The 21,012-nt window shown below is 43.0% G+C and overlaps 1 protein-coding gene across 6 annotated transcripts in view; it reads right to left on the reverse strand.

Moving 5' to 3' along the window:
- Nucleotides 1-21,012, reverse strand: part of LOC147320310 (glutamate receptor 1-like) — a 109,363-nt gene that overhangs the window by 39,801 nt on the left and 48,550 nt on the right. For all 6 annotated transcript variants that reach the window (XR_015131242.1, XM_086308149.1, XM_086308148.1 and 3 more), the window contains exons 4-6: nt 9,401-9,585; nt 3,095-3,148; nt 2,489-2,647 (exon numbers count right to left, since the gene is read on the reverse strand). Coding sequence is in view for 5 of the 6 variants with exons in the window: in XM_086308149.1 (XP_086164275.1) it covers nt 2,489-2,647; nt 3,095-3,148; nt 9,401-9,585 (398 nt within the window). In the remaining variant the exon portion in view is untranslated. The remainder of the gene's footprint in view (nt 1-2,488; nt 2,648-3,094; nt 3,149-9,400; nt 9,586-21,012) is intronic.

The raw sequence follows: 21,012 nt of genomic DNA on the forward strand, positions 1-21,012 counted from the left end.
GAGAGGGTCTGTGCTGGCGGACGTTGGTTACTGGCCTGGTAGCCTGGCTGCCCCAGGGTGGGTCCGGGATGGGCGTGGAGGCTTGAGGGTTTGGGGGTGCTCTGCCCCCGGGCTGGGGCTCTGGCTGGGCCTTGGGTCCTGGTTGTTGTGTCGCCAGGGTGGTGGGCGGGTGGGTGCATGGGGGCTCAGCCCCAGTGCGGGGGACCTCTGGTGCATCTGCCCAACTGGAGGGCTCTCTAACTGGTGGGGAGGCTGTTACATCTTTGCAGGAGGTCTCCTCTCTACAGGAGCTCACTCTGCAGGTGGGGGAGAGATATTGGAGAGGTGGAGAATGACTCAACCTGAGTGTCTATTGTCTTGTGTAGTCTGGGAGAAGATTGGATGATGGGGTGGGTGCAGTTTTCTCTCTGGTGGGGTCGGGTGGGCTGCCCCGGACTCTGTGGGGCCGGGTGGTGCTGCTGCTGTGGGCCCCGGTCCGGATGGGCCTTGGCCCCCTTGCCCTGGTGGATTCCAGAGTGTGGGGGTGCCTACTGGGGTCAGTGGGAGAGCTGGCCCCAGAGAGGGGCCGCTTGCCCCTCCTTTTCTTCCCTCCCCATCCTCAGCTGCCTCACTCTGCCTCACTCTTCCCGCTCCACCACACCCACACACAGGCAGGGCTTGGGGTGCAGGTGTCTCACCAGGGTGCAGGGGAGGTACTCCCCTTCTGTCCCCTTCTGGCTGCCTGTGCCTCAATTTAATTCCGCAACCTAGACACCTAGACATTACTCATATTCTCATAACACATACATATAGGGCTTTGAGGGTGGGCACGTTATACAGTGTCCAGAGGATGGTCTTTGTATTCAAACCCACCTTTGGCGCTGGTGCCCTACCCTCAATTTTAAATGCATATAGACATTAAGGGTTTTCGGGAGGAGCCGTGCTGCTCTCTGGCTGGAAGCACCATGCCCTCCTGTGTTTTAAATGCACGTTAGAACAGCACGCAGCAACACTACATATGAGCGAGCGGAGGGAGGTATGGGGTCTTCACTCACCCCCGTTTTGTTAGCCGTCGGGGCTGGGGGGCTGGGTGGAGGTGCTCTGGGAGCAGGGGTATCTGGACCTGGGATTTAGAGTATGTTTGGGGAGTGTGAATGTGTGTACAGTGTCTATTTGTGTCTGTCTCCACATCGGGTGAGTGCAAAGTATTTGTTTGTGTATATGGGGGTGGGAATACACGTTTATGTCCGCGTGCACCTGTTGGTCTGTGTCTATATGTCAGCTTGGGTCTTACACTCCACCTCGCTGGGAACATCTCAGGCTCTCCAAAGTACGGAGGTCTATCTCCCCTCACCACACTCCCCCTGCCAGTGGCTGATGCCCTCAGACGTTGGTGTGTTGGTGGTTCTTGGTGTCTGGGGCTGGGCACTCATGTATGTACTGACTCACTCCTGGTGGCCGATTGGCGGGACCTGGCGCCTGTGGCCCGGCAAGGCCCCTTCCGGGGGGTGGGGTGCCCTCAGGCCTCTGGGCCTGCTGGCTGCCAGCACAGCCCACGGGCACGTCACTGCAACCCCCTCTGGCCTCTGCTCTGTGGCTGCTGGTTGACCTTTCGTTTGAGGCTCTCCTCAGCTCTTCCCAGGAGGGTGGCACAGTTGCCCCCCTGGTGGTCCTCCTTGGGTCCTCGTACTCTGGGGCCTCTGGATGTCTGGGGCCTGGATCTCCTCCATACCTGCTTCATGCCCTGGGGGACGGGGCTATGACTCCCCAGACCCCCTAGCAGATCGTTACATGGAGAAACCTTTGGAATACAAGCGTGCTGATCCACACAGGTGTACACAGACACAAACTACACCTTTCTTGGCTGCTACCTCAAAGCACATTGTGCGCTGTCGATCTTGTGTGCTGCACAATAACATGTAATATTCAGTATCTACTGTTAGCTAGTTTATTGTGATGGTGTTGTATTTATTATGTTGCTCTTTTTTGTTTGTTTTCTCTTCTGTTTTTTCTTATCTCCATACAGGTGATCCAGGTGTTTTTTCTTTCTTCCCCCTTTATCACCGTCTCCTCTCTCCTCCTCTATTTTTCTTTCTCTCCCTCTCTTTCTTTCATTCTTTCTCCCTGTCCAATCCCCCAGTCATGTCTGTCCCGTCTATAACAACCGAGAATCAAATAAAAGAAATACTTAAAATAAAGTATTTAATAAAAATAATGGACCAATATGGCCATGATGATCCAATCGGTAAAGTAAATCCACTTGGCATCTTTCTTGACCTTCAGACAACAATTCTGATGGCTAAAGATCCAAACAGGACAGGCAAAAAAACAAAACAAAAAAACCCAAACCCAAATGACCATTTATATCACACCTGTAAAAAAATGTCAGAACAACAATGTCAGGATCATTTATACTGGGAGGATACAATTCAGATTTCCTCACAAAGAAAAAGTATGAAAACACTGTGTGTGTGTGTGTGTTTGTGTGTGTGTGTGTGTGTGTGTGTACCTTGAGCCTCCTGCGAGCCACTTTGAGGTCTTTGTTGTCGAAGTCCAGCCAGTTCTGATTGATCTTCTGCACAGCGGGATCCGACCGATTCACCAGTTGGAAGCCGGTCACGTTCGGTCCGAGCTTCTGAAATTCTGTGACGTTCAGGTCCAAGAAGCCCTAACACACACACACACACACACACACACACACACACACACACACACACACACACACACACACACACACACACAAAGGAAAGCAACAGGTTTCACTGCCTGAACTTTCACTGCATCCCATAAAACCCTGTCTTCGGTATAGATAAACAATGACATGCACACTTTGGTGATGAAAAATGACATCATTGTCTGGAAGTTATTTGCACTACTCTGTGTTTCGAGTTTAGTTTAGTGTTAAAAGAAAGCCTGCATATTTCCAAATGTATTTGGAAATTTCTAGCTCTTTAAACTTATGAACTGAAATGCTGCAGTTTATTTGGAAACAGCTCCACATGCAGACAACAGGGAGCACTTTCACGTCTCTGGAAAGTTTGTGCAAACTGTTAAAGTCATCTGCATACGTCCTTAACCTCAGCCCTGTGTGTGGGGAAGCTGAGCCTGAACTCACCAGATTGGCAAGGATGTAGTGGTAGTTCTTCAAGTTCCTCTTCTGAGCAGCAATCTGAGCAGGAGCGAGAGGCACAGTAAATGATATGCTAATTACATTTTCCTGATGTTTCTAATGATGATAAAAAGCACCAATCACACATTCATCACAATCATCGCCATGTGTGTGTGTGTCCTCTCAAACAGCTGCTAATTGGAAGACTCGGCTGCTCTTTGAGGAATTAATTGCCCATCTTTGCCATCAGGAGGAGCTGGAAAGAAAGCAAGAAGCTCTCCTCAGATTCACGACTCCACTGACAGACGACAGGAAGGAAGGAAGATGGAGAGAAAGGAGAAAGTTTATGAAGAGGAGGAGCAGGTGTTGTTTGACGCCTTCCTCTCAGGTCCGGCTTTTAATGAGCGGCAGTCGAAGAGCGTTCGCGAACAGCTGCTCTGCATCACTGGGCACTTCTGGAGGAGGAAGGGAGGAGAACGCTGCTGAAGCGTCCCTCCTCTTAAACCTCCTCCTCTCCTTTTGCTTCCAGCCAACACTTCATTCCTCTGGTTTCTTTTGGTGTTCATTCACAGCAAACACATTCAGCTGATAATAATTTTCATATTGTGATCAAACACTTAACAGTTGTTATAATAAATGTGTACAAAACAGTGAAAGATGCACGTTGCAGTTTTACTCAGTCAAAGAATTGAATATCGAACAGCAACAGCAACACTGTCACCAAAACCTGCAGTTCATCTGATAAGATAAGATAAGATAAGATAACCTTTATTATGGCCACAGTCCCCATAGTCTCACCTGTTTAAACTCTTGTACTAGAGTCCCTGACCTGGACCCGTGGACCATATCTGGAGCTTTTGTAATGCAGTTATCTAACACACCAGGTTTATCCTTGCTTTGCTTGGAACTTTGCTCTGATTAGCAGAAACATGCATCTGTTAACTGAGCAGGAGCTAACTTAGCCTTCTGTGTGAGCTGCTTTAGTTTAAATGATACGAGTGTTCAGAAAAATCCATCACTAGATGAGGAAAAAGGAGAAGAAAATATGACATTTTCCTGAGTTAGTAGGAGTGAAAAGTGCTTTTCTGCCTGTTTAGATTTATGGCCTCAGCTCAGAGTTTTTCTCGGTTGTAAAGAAGGTTAGCGTTGACTGCTCAGCTTTGTACTGGGAACACAACACATTACCACACCTGACCTGGACGCACATTAGTGAACACCTTCATAACTTCTTAGTATGAAGTTGAGATGATTTTTAACTGGTTTTTACTCAGGTATAACGATATAACATACAGGCTGTCTGGACTTAAAAAATTATTTTTCAGGAGTAACTTGTTTGTTCTCTCATGTCCAAAATGGTTTTTGAATTATGTTATTGTAAAGTTCACATAATATGACCCTGTCTGTGTGCAGACAGCAGTACACTCTGCATGTTTTGTGCGACTGTGATACCAAAGATCTCCCTAAAGCTCGAGCACGAGTTACGGTCATTTACAGGGTGCTGGTGCAGTGGGCCCACAGCTGGACCACAAGCTTGTGAAAGCTGTCAGTGTTTTGTTGTTGTTGTTATTTTTATCACCTTGTCATTTATTGATTTATCAGTCCCAGTCGGACCGTTATGATCTCCTGACTTTTGCCACGTCGTGGAGCTGAAAGAAAATGGATTTTGTTTATCTGGATGTTGAGTTTTCAGTCGTTGTTATGTGACACGTCAGTATCAGCTGCAGTCACTGGTTTCTCCCACTGAAAACTCTGCGTCCACATGATTAGAATCAACTTTCTGTAAAAATCAGTCTTCCATCTGAAGTCACCGACGTCATCCACTGGAAACTTTCACCCCATCCAGCTGGACTAAATGAACCAATTTGAGCCAAAGCAAGCGCCACCTGATCATTTCAGCCAAACTAAACGGTGATGCTGAAGCCAATGGCTTCATTTCACAGATCCAACAAGCCACCTGATACTTGAGTCTCGTTCAGCCAGCTGGAGCTCAGCAGAAAGAGGAATTTCCCAAATGACAGCTGGTTTCTGGCCAGAGTTCCCACTGAGCACCTTTGGCTTCTCGTCTCTCTCCTGCTGCCCTCTTTCATTCCTCTCTTACAAACTGATCTCAGCTGATACCAAACGTTCCTTCTTCCTGAATTTTGAAGTGTCTCTCTGAAATCAAAGTGTTCCACCAAAATCTGGACAGTAAAGCAGCTGCAGCTGAAGACACTGAGCACGAAATCCAGCTGCTCTGAACACCGAGAGGCTCAAACAGAACAACTCTGTGTTTGTGGGGTCTGTGATAAACATGTATGCATGAAAAGATTATAAAACAACATAAGGACACGAGCCACTGACTTCCTGCTTCATAGTTTTGTTCTTTTACTCTGCCGGAGTAGCTCTGCGTGAATCACAGCCCAAAGCAATCTTTATATATCTCACACTGATTGGCTGCCTCTCGTAAACACAAAGCTCAAAGAGGAGCTGGTTGGGATCAGAGATGACCATATAAGGATTTCCATCCACATGACATCACAGACATTCACGACTGATGAGTTTATAAAACACTCGTTCCATAAAACCAATGAGAAATAATTAACAGGAAAACACAAAGAAATACAACCACAATTAACAGCATCATCATCATCATCATCATCCCTGTGGATAATAAAGCATCATGTCAATACCCTCAGAGTTATTTATTATCTTTGAGGGAACAATTAGTAAAAAATAAACAGACTGATTCTGAAGGTTCTCAGTCATCCAGGTCATGGTAGTCTACAGAGCTTGCAAAGAAAAGTGTCTGGACTTCTTTAAGTTGCTTGAAGATGTTTCACCTCTCATCCGAGAAGCTTCTTCAGTTCTAAGGTCAAATGGTGGAGAGTCCCAGATATTACTCCCACTAGGTTTATATCTGGGACTCTCCACCATTTGACCTTAGAACTGAAGAAGCTTCTCGGATGAGAGGTGAAACGTCTTCAAGCAACTTAAAGAAGTCCAGACACTTTTCTTTGCAAGCTCCTTTGAAAACAGACTGATTAATATAAAATGTGCTTGGTGTTATAACCAGCTCTGAGCTTCAGTATTATGGGATGTATCATAACTGCACTAGTGTAACGTCGCTGAAGTAGAGGAACACATGTCGGTTGTCTTTGACTTCTTTTCTGATAAATCACTGCAGGAAACTTCAAAAAGTCCATTTTAGGTAAAACCTCGATCACCATGTCAGAGAGAGAGCTGCTTGAAGCAAGTCAGAACATAAAAAGCTCACGTTCTAGCTGTGAGTCATTTTCTAAAATACCAGCCTTCGGTGCTTGTTTGAGAACTTTTCCAGTCTGATAGAGTGAAGTTTTTATCCTGCCAGCTGGGACCTGGGCCTGCTTCTGTCACCAGACTGTGAATGATGATGATCTTCGTATATAACGCCCGCCTTTCTATAGTACCAGGAAAATGACTGTGCAGAATCCGTCTGCTACATTACATTTAGAGGGATATCTTTGTCCTTATAATGTAATATTGATTTGTTTGCAGGTTTTAACAGATCTTAAACGTGTTTTTCAGTTTCATATTTCTATCTTCTGTGATTAACAAGTTATGAGGCTTTAAAGATGCCAAAAAATCATTTGAAAGCACCAAATTGAATCCACCTCAGGTACGCTGAGGCCTGAAGCTCTGAAAGTTTTTACAGTATGAAGATGAAATGCCTCAAGTTAATGTTTTATATATTATTGTGTTTATTTATTAAAGTTATATAAAGAATAATCCACAGATTCTGAAAGAGTCACCTGGGAAATATTTTCACATTTGGTTATTTTATATAAAAGAACCAAAAAGCATAATTATTTCTAAAAGCTGGAATATCTCTGTGGGCAGGAGCTCCGAGCACCGCAGCCAAATCCGGCCTCCTGGAGTCTCCCTGGATAAGCTTTCCCGCCCCCCCGCTCTTTGTGCTCTTATGTGCTGCTATTGGTTGGTACGATCCGTGACACAGGAGTACTGGTTATCACTGAAAACACTTGTACTGTGAAATTTATGACTATAAAATACTTTGTAAATGTTGCTAGAAAATTAGAAGATATAATATGGAATCCTGTGGAAAAAGAAAGTTTTGTTTTTTTCGATTTTAGGAACACTAAACCTAAAATATAAATTATTCAAATTTCTCTTTCCCAGGACTTTTTTCTCACAAATGAACCAAACAGTCGTCAGTGCTGTAACGATGTTAAAGAGGCTCATTAGGAGATCATTTGGGGACGATTCTGCTCTTTTCCAGTCCCATAATTGAATTCTTCAACACCAGCAGCTGTGTGTGAGTCACAGCGTTAGCAAAAACAAAGACAGCTGAGAAGTCACTGAAGAAATCCTAACCGTGAACCCTTCCACCTTCAGGTTCACACCTATCTGTGGTGCTCTGACGACGCCTCTTCAGACTCTACTGTCGCACTAACACTGGCTCTAATAGGCTCTTAACAGCTGGCAGACAACAGCAGCTTCCCAGAGGGAGCCAAGGGGATGAAAAGAAGCACAGTAACAGTGCCAAGCTGAGCCGAGCCGAGCCAAAACTGTGCCGAGTCTCGGGGAAAAAAGCTGTGCTATGTGGTGAGTTTTAGTCATGCAGAGTGGCACCTAATCCTGCGGCTCCCTCTCCTAACAGCAGACAGGTTGTTGAGCTTTTTAAAGCCTGATATCTGTTGAATCTTCCAAACAGAAACTGTCATTAAATTTAATACATGATTAATCTAATTAATCTTTGACTGCCATCTGGTTATTACTTTCTGCGCCACGCTGAATCTGAAATCTGTTTCTTTTTCACACACAGTCAGTATCAGCTCATCAGGGCCGCATTGTTCTGTTCACTTTAGCTCCGCTGCTCGTCGCGTCGAGGGTTTGCTTACACACGAGCTTCTCATTAACCGACACCGAGAACGGGATCATCCCAGACGAGTCTGAGTTAAAGTGCCGCTGTTATTCTCAATAAAGGGGAAAATACTCTGATTCAATACAATGCAGTTGGTGTCTGTAATCCCTGCAGGCCAAAGCACTCCGGTTTCATAGTATTGGATCTGTATGATGTCATGAGGGGCCAATCAGAAAAATACTGTAACTGTCTTGTTATAGCAGTGGTATGGTTTCTAATCACTAATATGGTAGCAGTGGTTAGAGGGTTGGTGTGTACTGATACAGCAGCTTGGCCTTCAAGCCTGCTCACATCAAATGTTATATACAAAAACATGACATTGATCCTTGTTGAGTTTTTAATGTCTCTTAGAATCATTAAGTTTCCTTTTTAGACTCCTCCAGGGTCGAAATTTTCCAAAATGAAAAATATGCACATATTGAACAAAATGATTTCCTGTTAGAGCTGGAGTACCATCTGGAAAACTCCAGAGCTGTGTTTGAATTGGATTAGACTATCTACTGGTGTTTTGTTTCTGTGGCACAACTTCTGATATTTCACATCCATTCATCCTCTTCCACTTATTCTTGTCAAGTTCATGGTGCTGGAGAATATTTGATATATGAATCTACGGTTTCAACGCAACCATTCTTTAGCTTTAGACAGTCGAGCTGGAGGCTCATGTTGATTTCAGATGGAATGCCTCAACATAAAACTGTTATCATTTTCCACAGGTGATTAGAGGAAGAAGCTAAAATCATCCAACATTCAGTTTGTTTCTGCCCTTAAATAACACTTACATGAAACTATTAATTCAATTTAGACTGACCAGTGGATAAAAACAAACTGAAATCACCGGCTTTTAGTTGGGTTCAGCTTCACTGTAAAGGCAGGCTTACAGAAAAAAAACAAATCGGGGATTTTCCCCAAATAATTGAAGATGGTGAAGAGCGAGGGTGAAACCAAAAGAGCTTGGAGACTTGGGGAAAGCTCCAAGGCAATATTGAGTTGGCTGTATTTCCACAAGATCAGGAAGAAACATTACCTGCCCAGTTATTAGTGCTGCCACTCAGCAGCTATTTGAGAAGTTATTTACAAGAACTTTTTTATTATATGAATGGAGAGGGAACCATCCATCCATGCACTTTCCGAACTGTTCATCCAGTTTAGGGTTGCTGGAGGGCTAGAGCCTCTCCCAGGTACCACAGGGCGGGAGGAGTTTTTGTACTTAACAAAACAAATTATCTACTAAAAATAAAAATACAGAAATTATAATAATAGTTACAATCAGCATTTCTGACTTCTCACACCAGAGCGCTGATAAAATTTCATGCTAATTCACAATATCATTACTGTAGGCCCTCAGAAGTATCAGGCAGTAATTCTTATGCAGACAGAGTGGAGGCCACTGGTTTGGTTTCAGAGTGTTTTACCAGGTTGAGGATGTAGTTGAGGCGTTTCAGCTCGCAGTCGATGATGATCTGGAAGTCCTTCTTGTAGTCGAGGTCAGCCAGCAGCTTGATGAAGGCCGGCTCTGTGAGACTGTCCAGGTTAACCGAGGTGACCTGCCAACTTCGTTCTGCCGCCGTGTCCAGGATCCTCTGCAACACTGCCAAACCTGAGGGACAGCAAAGTAAGACGGGAGCCGCCTCAGCTGCATTTAGTCATAGACAAGATGACATGATTTAAATTTGGATAATCTAATTTTTTTAATAAAATTTGTATTCATTATAAGCTTTATTAAGCTTAACTTAACATCAGCATCCAATAGCTATTTCACCTGACACAGTCCCAGTGACTGATCAGGTGGACTCAAGTAACCCCCATCATCATCTAGTATTCATTTAAACTTCTTTAAACTGGATCTTGGTTACTTTCAGTTTACCATTTACTTTGATCAGTTTATCAGCTTACCAACAATCAGCTATGGTCAGCAATCGTATCTAATCATTCATCTATAACAGCTGGCTTATTAATCCAACCATGAAGCCACTGTTTTTAGCTTCTACTTCCTTTAACAGCTATTCACTGTTACGTGACCAACATTAAAACTAGAACGGACACAGGAAGTCATTTTGAGTTGATCCTGTTTAACTGACAGCTTTTCATCATTTAATATTGTTTGTACCTAACAGATTTATTTTGGGATTTTTTTCATGCCCATCTGTGCTTCATCACTTTCACTTGCTAAGCTATATTTTAAGTTTCAGAATAACCATTTTGCGCTGCTAAATATTCCAGTAAGAATAAGTCATTTTTATTTCAGCTCTATATTATACTTTATCAAATAGATTTGGTTATCTGCAACGTTAACTAAAATTATTACTTACTGCAATATTTTTAGCCAATGGTTTCCAATATTTTATTCCTAATTATAGAAGCTCCTTGAACTGTTCCTGTATTATAACATTTTTAGCTGTTTTAACTATTTTGTTTCTCAGCTATCTAAGCTACGTAGCAATCCAACCATTGTTCAGCACAGCGGGAGGGGGGGGGGGGGGTATAATGTCTCCTACTCCATGACTTTTAACTAACTTAACTTTTCTGCTAAACCTGTTCAGGTTCATTAACTTAGTGAAAGTTTCAGTGTTTCTCAGATTGGTTAGGCTAATCTTTTGCATGCTCCGTGACTACTGTACAAGTGACTCTTGGGCTATTTACTGCCGATTGGGAATCACCAAATCCGGGGTTTTCACAAGGCAGAAATTGTTTTGACCATCAAACTGATTTTCAGCTTCACAACTTGCAGACCTGCAACCTGAAAAGTAGACGAGTAACAGACGTTTGAGGTAGTGATTAAGATCAGCGGACTCATTGAAAACTGTCTCTGACTTTTACAACTTTAAGTCAGAGCAAGACAATAAAACTTATTTTTCATTAGCACATTGTATGTCGTAATTATGACTAAGAAGTTTTTTACTTTTTTTTGAGAGCCAGGTCTCAAAAAAAAAACTTAGAATGAGAAATATTATGAGAAAAGTTTGAGTGAGTGGGAGATATAATCGCTGAGTCACTTGTTTGAAATGTTATCAGCTCATTGAATGAGCCTCATTATTTGTTATGTATCCCATATGTTTAGCTGCTGGTAGGCAGTTATCACTGAATTACAACGGTGACCCAGCTAAAAGGAAGTACAGAGTGTTTCCAGATTCAGACTGCATCAAAAGTCCACATTAACTCGAATCTCAATCAAGTATGATTATTCTGAAGAGGATTTGTTGAGTATGTTTTCATGTTGATATGAGATACAGTGTTTATGACCTTCAGAATAATTGTCCTACGTTGAATACAATATATTTGTGTAAACCTGCAGCAGTCCAACAGTTTACCCGGAGAGTCTGACTCTGAAACTCATCCCAGCTGTATTATAGAGTGACCTTTCTCTTTACTTAGAAATGATCTCTGCTTCCTTTGATCTTTGTTGGCAGATATCTTTTCTCCAGCTCTTGTTGCCATTCGTCAGCCTGACGGATTACTTTTCAAAGACGCTTTGCTCCAAACTGCTGAATGAATGCAGAGATATGTTTTCATGTCAGCTGCTGAGGACTGGATTTGAAGAGGCAGTGGCTCCTCTGACTGAATGTCAAACTGTTTTGTAGTTTTGTTTTGTTTTTTTTGTTTTTTTTGTTTTTTTTTGGGGGGGGGGGTTAGCGGAATCAGCCTCATATGATGTCTGCTGTAGGGCTGCCACAAACGATTATTTTGATAGTCGACTAATCAGATCATCATCCATTGGACATAAAACGTACAGCTTATTGCACCAGCAGCATCTGCTCTTATATAACTCTCATTAGCTTACAGCTTTAAGTGTTTAAGGTCTGTGCTAACTAAAAATAAAGACAAGATGATAGTTTATTAAATGTTAATGAAATTTGCAGATTGTTTCGGTGAAGTTTAATAAACTCCTTCTATCTAAAATATAACAGGACACTGGAGTATATTCTCGAGCATCTCACACTTCTGATGATCAGCTGTCTGCTTGACGTTTATTCAGCTGTGTAAAAACTATAACTTTAATCTCAGACAAACCGATTTACTCAGGAACAAATAAAATACTAAAAAAAGCCAAACAATAACATTTTTAAGTTCTCTAAGTGACTCATATATCATGTTTAACCTGAGAAGTGAAAGACGGCGGTGGGTTTGAAAACGATTTGCCGGGAGTCCGCTGGGCTCTAGTTAGCCTAGCCCCCGGCTAGCTATCGAGCTAGTGGGTAACAGACGTCTCCGAAAACGTCGGAGCGCTTTTGAAAATATGTGGTGTCTTGATAAACTGAGCAGATATTTGAGGTTTACACAGCTACATTCTCGCCTGAAAATATGTTAAACGTTTATTTTGTGACCCAGAAAGAATAATAAGAGTAACATTAAAACTAACTAGCTGCCGCCATTGTTGGAAACTGCGCTGGGCTGCGCTATGAATTCTGGGACACAGCTTCTGCTTCTTCGGGGTTTAACAGCAGCTGGCATCCTTGTACATGCAGTGCTGCCATCTTCTGTTTCAGTCCGTTATTACACTCTTAAATCCTGCTACTTATTCCTGCGTCTTTTGTGATCTTACAAAGCTTCAAACGACGCGTCGACTATTAAATCAGTCGTCGACGATTTTGATAGTCGACGTAATCGTGACTAGTCGACTAATCGTGGCAGCCCTAATCTGCTGTCTGCCTCAGGCTGGACTTGACCCGTGTGCCACTTCAAAAAGCTGCTTCACATGGAGATGCCACAGATGCGAATTTATTTTTGTTTAAGAGATCGCATTTGACTGAGAAAATAAATCAATGTCTGTGATGGTGTTGAAGTATCCAGGATAATACCTGAGAAGCTTATTCAGAGCAGCACAGACTCTCTTATCTCTCACACTGCTTCATCTTCTGTGCTGTGATATATTATTTAAGCAGAGAAGCCTGACCTTAAACAGTCAATGGTCAAAGAAACATGATACACCAGCTGGCCTCGGGATCAAACCTGGAAGATACATACTGGATGTGATTTTCAATTCAATGACATTTTAGAAATATAGTGGTAAATCACAAAAGCAGTCGCCTCAGTGCATGTAGTAAAGACTACAATGATACAGAGAAAGCTCCAACAATCAGACAACTTTCCCCCTTAAATCCAGGCTCAGGGACAGGTGGGTTGATGGGAGAGAGGCAGGACAAACACTTGCTAGTACTCATTCTATTGTAATTCAACTAAGTGCTGGAAATATTCCTTCTAGATTTTGCTCCATATTGATATAAAAACCTCATATATTTGCTACAGATCTGATCTTCATAACACTGAAGATCAACCACAGAAGGTTGGTCCACTGTGGTCACAAAGGGCTGGACAGAAACGGTACTCAGGCTGTGGTTTTTAATGATGCTCAGTTGCTACTATTGATCCCAGAGTGTGCAAATAAATTATCCCCATAATTACAATTGCTTAGCTGACAGGAATGGCACCCAGTGTGGTCTTTTGCTGCTGCCCACCAGCTTCAAGGTTTGATGTGTTGTGCTCTCAGAGATGCTCTTCTGCATACTTTGGCTATATTTAGTTATTTGAGTCTCCATTGGCCTGTTCTCTAACACCATTATGGCATTTTGTCACAGACAACTGCAGCTCACTGCATAGTTTCTTATTTCTGACATTCTCTGTAAACCGTAGAAATGGTCATGATATCCAGACCAGTCCACTGGGTGCTGCAATCCACCAGGGCTGCCCTTTGTAAATAGTTTTGGTCATACATTTACACAGGAACTGAAGACTGGGGCATCATTTGTGAGCGTAGCAAAGCTATCCCATGATTCTGTTTTTAATCCCAGACTCAGGAATATCTGAATCCCAGTGTTTTCTCATATTTGCTGCACAGTTTTACAAAGTCTCTGAGAAACTGCTTTATAACACCGTTATTAAAGATGATGGTTTGGAAGAAAGTCTTGAAGCTAATGCTAAGCTGTTTGGACTTTATAATCACATCAGACTCAGTTCGATATTGATTGATTTCTTCTTTCTCGTCTGTGCTTCATCAGTGTCTGCTGGGAATCAGCTGGTCAAATCAACTGATGTGAAAACAGGAATGTGTGAAAATGTCCTGGGCATGGAGCGACCGGGGCGAGAGAATCGATGAGTAAAATAGGTTTTCTGCAGTCGCTTAGATTCTTGTATATATATATATGAACGTATTGTGTACATTTGTAATATTTACACATCACCACATTTAAACTGTATGTTAACAGGAAACAGGATCACCTTCAGCTTTGTTACCTGTTTGTATTCTGGTTCTTTGCGTCCCTTTCTTACCTGTGTGAGCGTCAGCGTCCATGCAGGTGATGCTCACAGCCATAAGTATAGTGGATTGAATGCTTGCCACAGCTTGCTACTAAATGTTTTTGCACCTATTTCTGCCCCGTGACCTACTTTTTCAACATCTCCTTTAAACCTTTCAGGGTCTTGAAAGGATAGAACAATTTCAGGAGAACAAGCCTGTGATTTTGCCCACAGCACAAAGCAGAAAATGATCCAGTTCTATTCAACTGTGGTTAAGGTGAGGGAGCTGCCTGGATGGCGAGTGCAGGAGGCAGCGCTCAAGACTACTGCAGTAGCAGGCTGGCAGCTGAAAAAGCAGCTACTGTACAGTCTCACAGTAGCAGTAAACCCAGCACAGGGCTGCAGTCCATGTGTGAAGAATGCTCTGGGGTGTATTTGATGTGAAGCTAGCATCCCCTTTTCAAATGGAGGGAAAGGTATTAGATCACTGTGCTGGTTTTCCTGCTCAAAAGAATCAAAACCTTTTTTATATCACTGCACTTTTCCTACCAGTGACCCTGTTACTGCTTACTCACCCCCCGCTCCTCTGCCTCTCAGCCGGCAAAAATAAAATCATTCAAATTCTCAATTAGTGCATCTTCACATGTCTTGTAGTGTGTTTCTACAACCTAACAGGGAGTTTTCTTCTCTGTGTTTAAAAACGCAATGAGTCAACAAGCAGAGTAATCACATCAGCATTTTACAGTACACACACACACACACACACACACACACACTGTTCAAAAGACAAGTCAGCAGAATTCAGATAGACTTCAAAGAGCAGAGAGAGACACACTGAAAAAGAGACTTCAAAGATACTGTGACACGTGCGCAGCAACACCTCCTCCAGCGTTATTACCTCAGTGTCTCACACTCAGAGCAGAAGATTAGACGTCGTTACAATCAGCAGACTCGCTCCGTGTGTGTGTGTGTGTGTGTGTGTGTGTGTGTGTGTGTGTGTGTGTGTGTGTGTGTGTGTGTGTGTGTGTGTGTGTGTGTGTGTGTGTGTGTGTGATACATGGGAACATTAGTTTCAACAGGGGGACAAAAGGCAATTCAGTGCTAACATCTGATGGATGAAGATCAAGTGCTGAGCTCCAAAACTTCTCTAGTCCTCTTTGACTCAGCAGGTTAGATAATGTCAGTTTTAATTGCTTTCAAACTGGGTTCTGCAAAGTAAACACCAACACTTTCCCAAGAATATTTTTACACACCTACATACTTTAAGAATAAAACTCTTATAAATCAAATAACTGATTTAAACTGGCTCAAACTGCAAGACACCTAAAGTTTCAGGCATGGGGGAAAAAAAAGGAAAGAGAAATACAAAATATCTTCCAGAGGAAGATTATTGATCTGACACATGTCATGACAAACATGAATAAATCCATCCATCAATCCCACTTAATGCTTGGTTTGCATGGGACTAAATCCCTGCTGTTGGAGCAGCACTTCCATGCCTCTTGATCCCAGAAATGATTTCATCATAGCTTCAGCTACACCATTAGATAATCATCCATGATGGAATCACTGGACCAGTGGAATAACACCAGGGTAACCGGTAACCTAAGATACCAATAAACAATACCAGGCCAACTGAGGAATACAAAGGCACCACCAAGGGAAAATATTAGGCAAACCAAGGCCGAACAATAATATATATATTTATATACAGTGGGGCAAAAAAGTATTTAGTCAGCCACCGATTGTGCAAGTTCCCCCACCTAAAATGATGACAGAGGTCAGTAATTTGCACCAGAGGTACACTTCAACTGTGAGAGACAGAATGTGAAAAAAAAATCCATGAATCCACATGGTAGGATTTGTAAAGAATTTATTCGTAAATTAGGGTGGAAAATAAGTATTTGGTCACCTCAAACAAGGAAAATCTCTGGCTCTCACAGACCTGTAACGTCTTCTGTAAGAAGCTTTTCTGTCCCCCACTCGTTACCTGTATGAATGGCACCTGTTTGAACTCATCATCTGTATAAAAGACACCTGTCCACAGCCTCAAACAGTCAGACTCCAAACGCCGCCATGGCCAAGACCAAAGAGCTTTCGAAGGACACCAGGAAAAGTATTGTAGACCTGCACCAGACTGGGAAGAGTGAATCTACAATAGGCAAGCAGCTTGGTGTGAAAAAATCAACTGTGGGAGCAATCATCAGAAAATGGAAGACATACAAGACCACTGATAATCTCCCTCCATCTGGGGCTCCACGCAAGATCTCATCCCGTGGGGTCGAAATGATCATGAGAACGGTGAGCAAAGATCCCAGAACCACACGGGGGGACCTGGTGAATGACCTGCAGAGAGCTGGGACCAAAGTAACAAAGGTCACCATCAGTAACACACTACAACGGCAGGGAATCAAATCCCGCAGTGCCAGACGTGTTCCGCTGCTGAAGCCAGTGCATGTCCAGGCCCGTCTGAAGTTTGCCAGAGAGCACATGGATGATACAGCAGAGGATTGGGAGAATGTCATGTGGTCAGATGAAACCAAAGTAGAACTTTTTGGTATAAACTCAACTCGTCGTGTTTGGAGGAAGAAGAATACTGAGTTGCATCCCAAGAACACCATACCTACTGTGAAGCATGGGGGTGGAAACATCATGCTATGGGGCTGTTTTTCTGCCAAGGGGACAGGACGACTGATCCGTGTTAAGGACAGAATGAATGGGGCCATGTATCGTGAGATTTTGAGCCAAAACCTCCTTCCATCAGTGAGAACTTTGAAGATGAAACGAGGCTGGGTCTTCCAACATGACAATGATCCAAAACACACCGCCCGGGCAACAAAGGAGTGGCTCCGTAAGAAGCATTTGAAAGTCCTGGAGTGGCCTAGCCAGTCTCCAGACCTCAACCCCATAGAAAATCTGTGGCGGGAGTTGAAAGTCCGTGTTGCTCGGCGACAGCCCCAAAACATCACTGCTCTCGAGAAGATCTGCATGGAGGAATGGGCCAAAATACCAGCTACTGTGTGTGCAAACCTGGTAAAGACCTATAGTAAACGTTTGACCTCTGTTATTGCCAACAAAGGTTATGTTACAAAGTATTGAGTTGTATTTTTGTTATTGACCAAATACTTATTTTCCACCCTGATTTACCAATAAATTCTTTACAAATCCTACCATGTGGATTCATGGATTTTTTTTTTCACATTCTGTCTCTCACAGTTGAAGTGTACCTCTAGTGCAAATTACTGACCTCTGTCATCATTTTAGGTGGGGGAACTTGCACAATCGGTGGCTGACTAAATACTTTTTTGCCCCACTGTGTGTGTATATATATATATATATATTTAAACTAACATGAGTTAATATAGGGCCAACAAATGAATAACAAGCAAGGGGTGAGTACCGGCTGAACAGAGGGCCAAAACCAGGCTATGAAATCAACACAAGGCCAACCAGGGGCTGGAGTCAGGCTTACTACTGATAGCCAACAACATACCAACAACTGGAGACATCCAAGAGTCACAAACAAGGCTAAAAGAATCAATACCAGCCTGTTCTACTTCAGGAAACAGTAAATTCCTGCCAACACATCCATGTATCAGTATTAATACTGAAATAATTCATAGCTTCCTGCAGAATAACTACTGTCAGAGAGCCTTCCTATTGTGTTCTTGCCTGTTTTACTTAAATAAAGGATCCAAATGTTTCTTTCACTTCACCTCTTCCTCATAGGGATGTGTTAAAAATGGACATCAGCAGATATGTTGGCCATAATTGCTACTATCTGAAAGAAATTATGCATCTCCTCTGAAAGGTAGCTGTTCATTAAAGCCCATACGCTGTCAGTGTTTACAGCTGCTGCACAGGCTCAGCTCCGCAAGTCAAGTGTGTTAATGATAATGCACAACCTTCAATTAGACATACAGCAAGACACCCACGCTGACAGGCCAAGTGTCAGTCACTGCTGAGGACGGAGAGAGAACAATAGTGAGAGACAGAAGACTCAAATAAAAGAGCGAACAAAAGCAGGGATAAAAACAGGTGTAATGATTTTTAAAATCATAGACTCTAATCTGCCCTTTTATAATATGATGCCTGCATATCATTTACCTCTAAACAAGTGATAAACAGGAAGTAAAGATGAGGACAGAAAGAATAAAACCAGGTGATGGAGAAAGATGAGGTGAGAAAATATGAGGAAAGCAAAACCAGATATTTCAGAAGAAAAACTCAGGAATAGAAAAAAACAAAGAAGAGAGAGGGGAGGAGCAAAAACGGAACCAATCCAGGGATAAAACACCCGCCCTACCATCATCACACAGCCCCTAACCCAAAATTAAGGTGCAGTATTCTCCTGAACTATAGCTGGCGCCACTCAGACAATCCTGGCAGATAATAAGAGCTGATACAGCAAGAGAAGAACTCAAAATGTTTCCTGTTTTTTCCACAAAGTCTTTAGTTTTCAAACGACTGCAACATCTGTTTGTCATTGTAAACCAACACGATTGTACGCTCCTGTCTCCGACCCAGGTCCGGTGGCTGCGGTGGAAAATCGAGCCGACGAAAGAGCCACAAATACTGGCTGTGCTCTGGAGCACAAATACACAGTCACATGAATGATGAAGTTCTGCAGTCTGGTTATGTCAAACAAGTCTTAGCTAACACTAACCAACAAAACTGGAAGGCTAGCTTGAGGTCAACACTGTGCTAACAGCTGCTCCACTCTGAGGAAACAACAGGAAGTAAGACAGAAATATTTTAGTTTAAGAATAAATGCGACTGCATGACTCAGCATTACTGTCTGCGTGGTGCTCACTACCAAGTGTTAACATTTGTTGGCTGTCACAGTCTGAACTCTGCGCTCGTCTCTCCCTCAGTTTGCAAAAGTAGATGAAAAAAAAAAAGCTGTCATAAAAACACTTCTTTTTACTCCAGCAGAGAAGAAGAAGCAGCGCTCTCTTTCTCTGCTGCCTCAGCCTGTAATGTGTGTGCTGGTGCATGAACGTGCACATATTTGTGTGTGTGTTGGATATTAAACTGGCGATGCGGCAACAGTTATGTCAACGACACACAGACACACACAGTTTCATGTTCAATTACACAGAGACTGCTCATTTCTTCTCCGTGGTTTATTTCCTTTACAGCTGCTGCCCGTCCATATGTCCAGCTTTTTTTCTCTTTTAATAAGTGGACGGAGCTCCCCGCCGTCCGCTTTAACCACGTCGTTGGTGAGCAAAAAGATGAGAAAATAGAAAAAAATAAAGAAGCAGCACAAGATGAAAGGAACATGTAAAAGCTTTCTTGATCCTCTGGACAGTTCAGAGAACACAGGAGAGGAAGCGTTTATTGTCTCAGGTCAAGGATTTTTACCTTGAATGAGCCCACAGGAAAAAAATGGTCTCAGTGAGAGGACCCGAATATTAACCGACCATCTCCACCGGAGTGCAACAATCACATCCATCCACTTTCTGCTCCTCGCCAAGGAGATGTTCGGTTCCGTGCCCGAAACATGTCGACTGACTCCTTTCAATGTGGAGGAGCAGCCGCTCTACTGCGAGTCCCTCAAATGGCCGAGGTCCTCACCCTATCTCTGAGGGAGAGCCCAGCCCTCCTTCAAAAGAAACCCGTTTCTACTGTCAGTATCTGCGACTTCATTCCTCAAGTTTTTATATCTGACACATCAACTTCTTCCAGTTTAGCTGGCGCTGTTTTTGACTTATCAGAAAAAGTACTTATCATCTGTATAATCTAACAGTGAAACAATATTTAACAGAACTAAGTATGTGTGTTTAGAAACTATCAACAGGGATCAAATGAAAAGAAAATTGAATCAAATGTTCTGCTGGAGGAGAAATGAAGGAACAAAGAAGGACGGACAGCTGTGCAGTCGTAGCTCTTTCTTCTCCACAGTCTCAGCAGCGTTTTCCACATGGAAAAGATTTATATAAATCCTATAAAGTTTGTTTCTGTCTTGTGTGAAACTTGCATGAAAAGCATACAAGAGTGAAAACAGATATAAGATCCCTTGAAAAATTATATAAATGAAACTTATATGTTTTTGGCTACTTGGGGCGACCGTGGCGCTGGGGGTTGGGAAGCGCATCTGTAACCGGAAGGTTGCCGGTTCGATCCCCGGGCTCTCTGTCCTGGTCGTTGTGTCCTTGGGCAAGACACTTTACCCCTGTCATATCACGCCATCGGGCCGATGGCATATGGCAGCCTCGCTTCTGTCAGTCTGCCCCAGGGCAGCTGTGGCTACAACTGTAGCTGCCTCCACCAGTGTGTGAATGAATAGTGACATTGTAAAGCGCTTTGGGTGCCTTGAAAAGCGCTATATAAATCCAATCCATTATTATTATTATTACTTACTAAAACAATATATGAAAGTAATGAGAAAGTGGCCACTTTCATGAGTAAATCATATAAGCCTTCTATGATTCACTATATGAAGTAGGCCACATCTGATGCAAGTCTTTTATAAGTTTTTTCTATTTCTTTTCCATGTGGGTTACTCTGATCAGCTTATTGAAGTTCTCTCAGACATTTAGAACATGTTCACTCGTGCTGTATCAAACTGAGTAAATAACATTCTGCTGTGTATGGTTACATGTGGCCATCAAATCAAATCAGCCCTGTATGAGATCAGCGGCTGTGATTGGCCCTTCGCCAGCGAAGGCGGGTGGAAATCTGTCTAAATGGAAGGAGTGCAGGTCGGACTCTGCAGAGCTACAGCTCATAGATCTTTGTGGTTTTCCTCACTAGAAAAAAGTGAAAACATCTTCAGATCCTGGACAGA

The sequence above is a fragment of the Aulonocara sp. 'chitande type north' Nkhata Bay genome, linkage group LG10 (assembly GCF_057382095.1).
Source record: "Aulonocara sp. 'chitande type north' Nkhata Bay isolate Kocher_YH1m ecotype deep benthic linkage group LG10, A_spYH_male_GT1.1, whole genome shotgun sequence".
Lineage (NCBI taxonomy): Eukaryota > Metazoa > Chordata > Actinopteri > Cichliformes > Cichlidae > Aulonocara > Aulonocara sp. 'chitande type north' Nkhata Bay.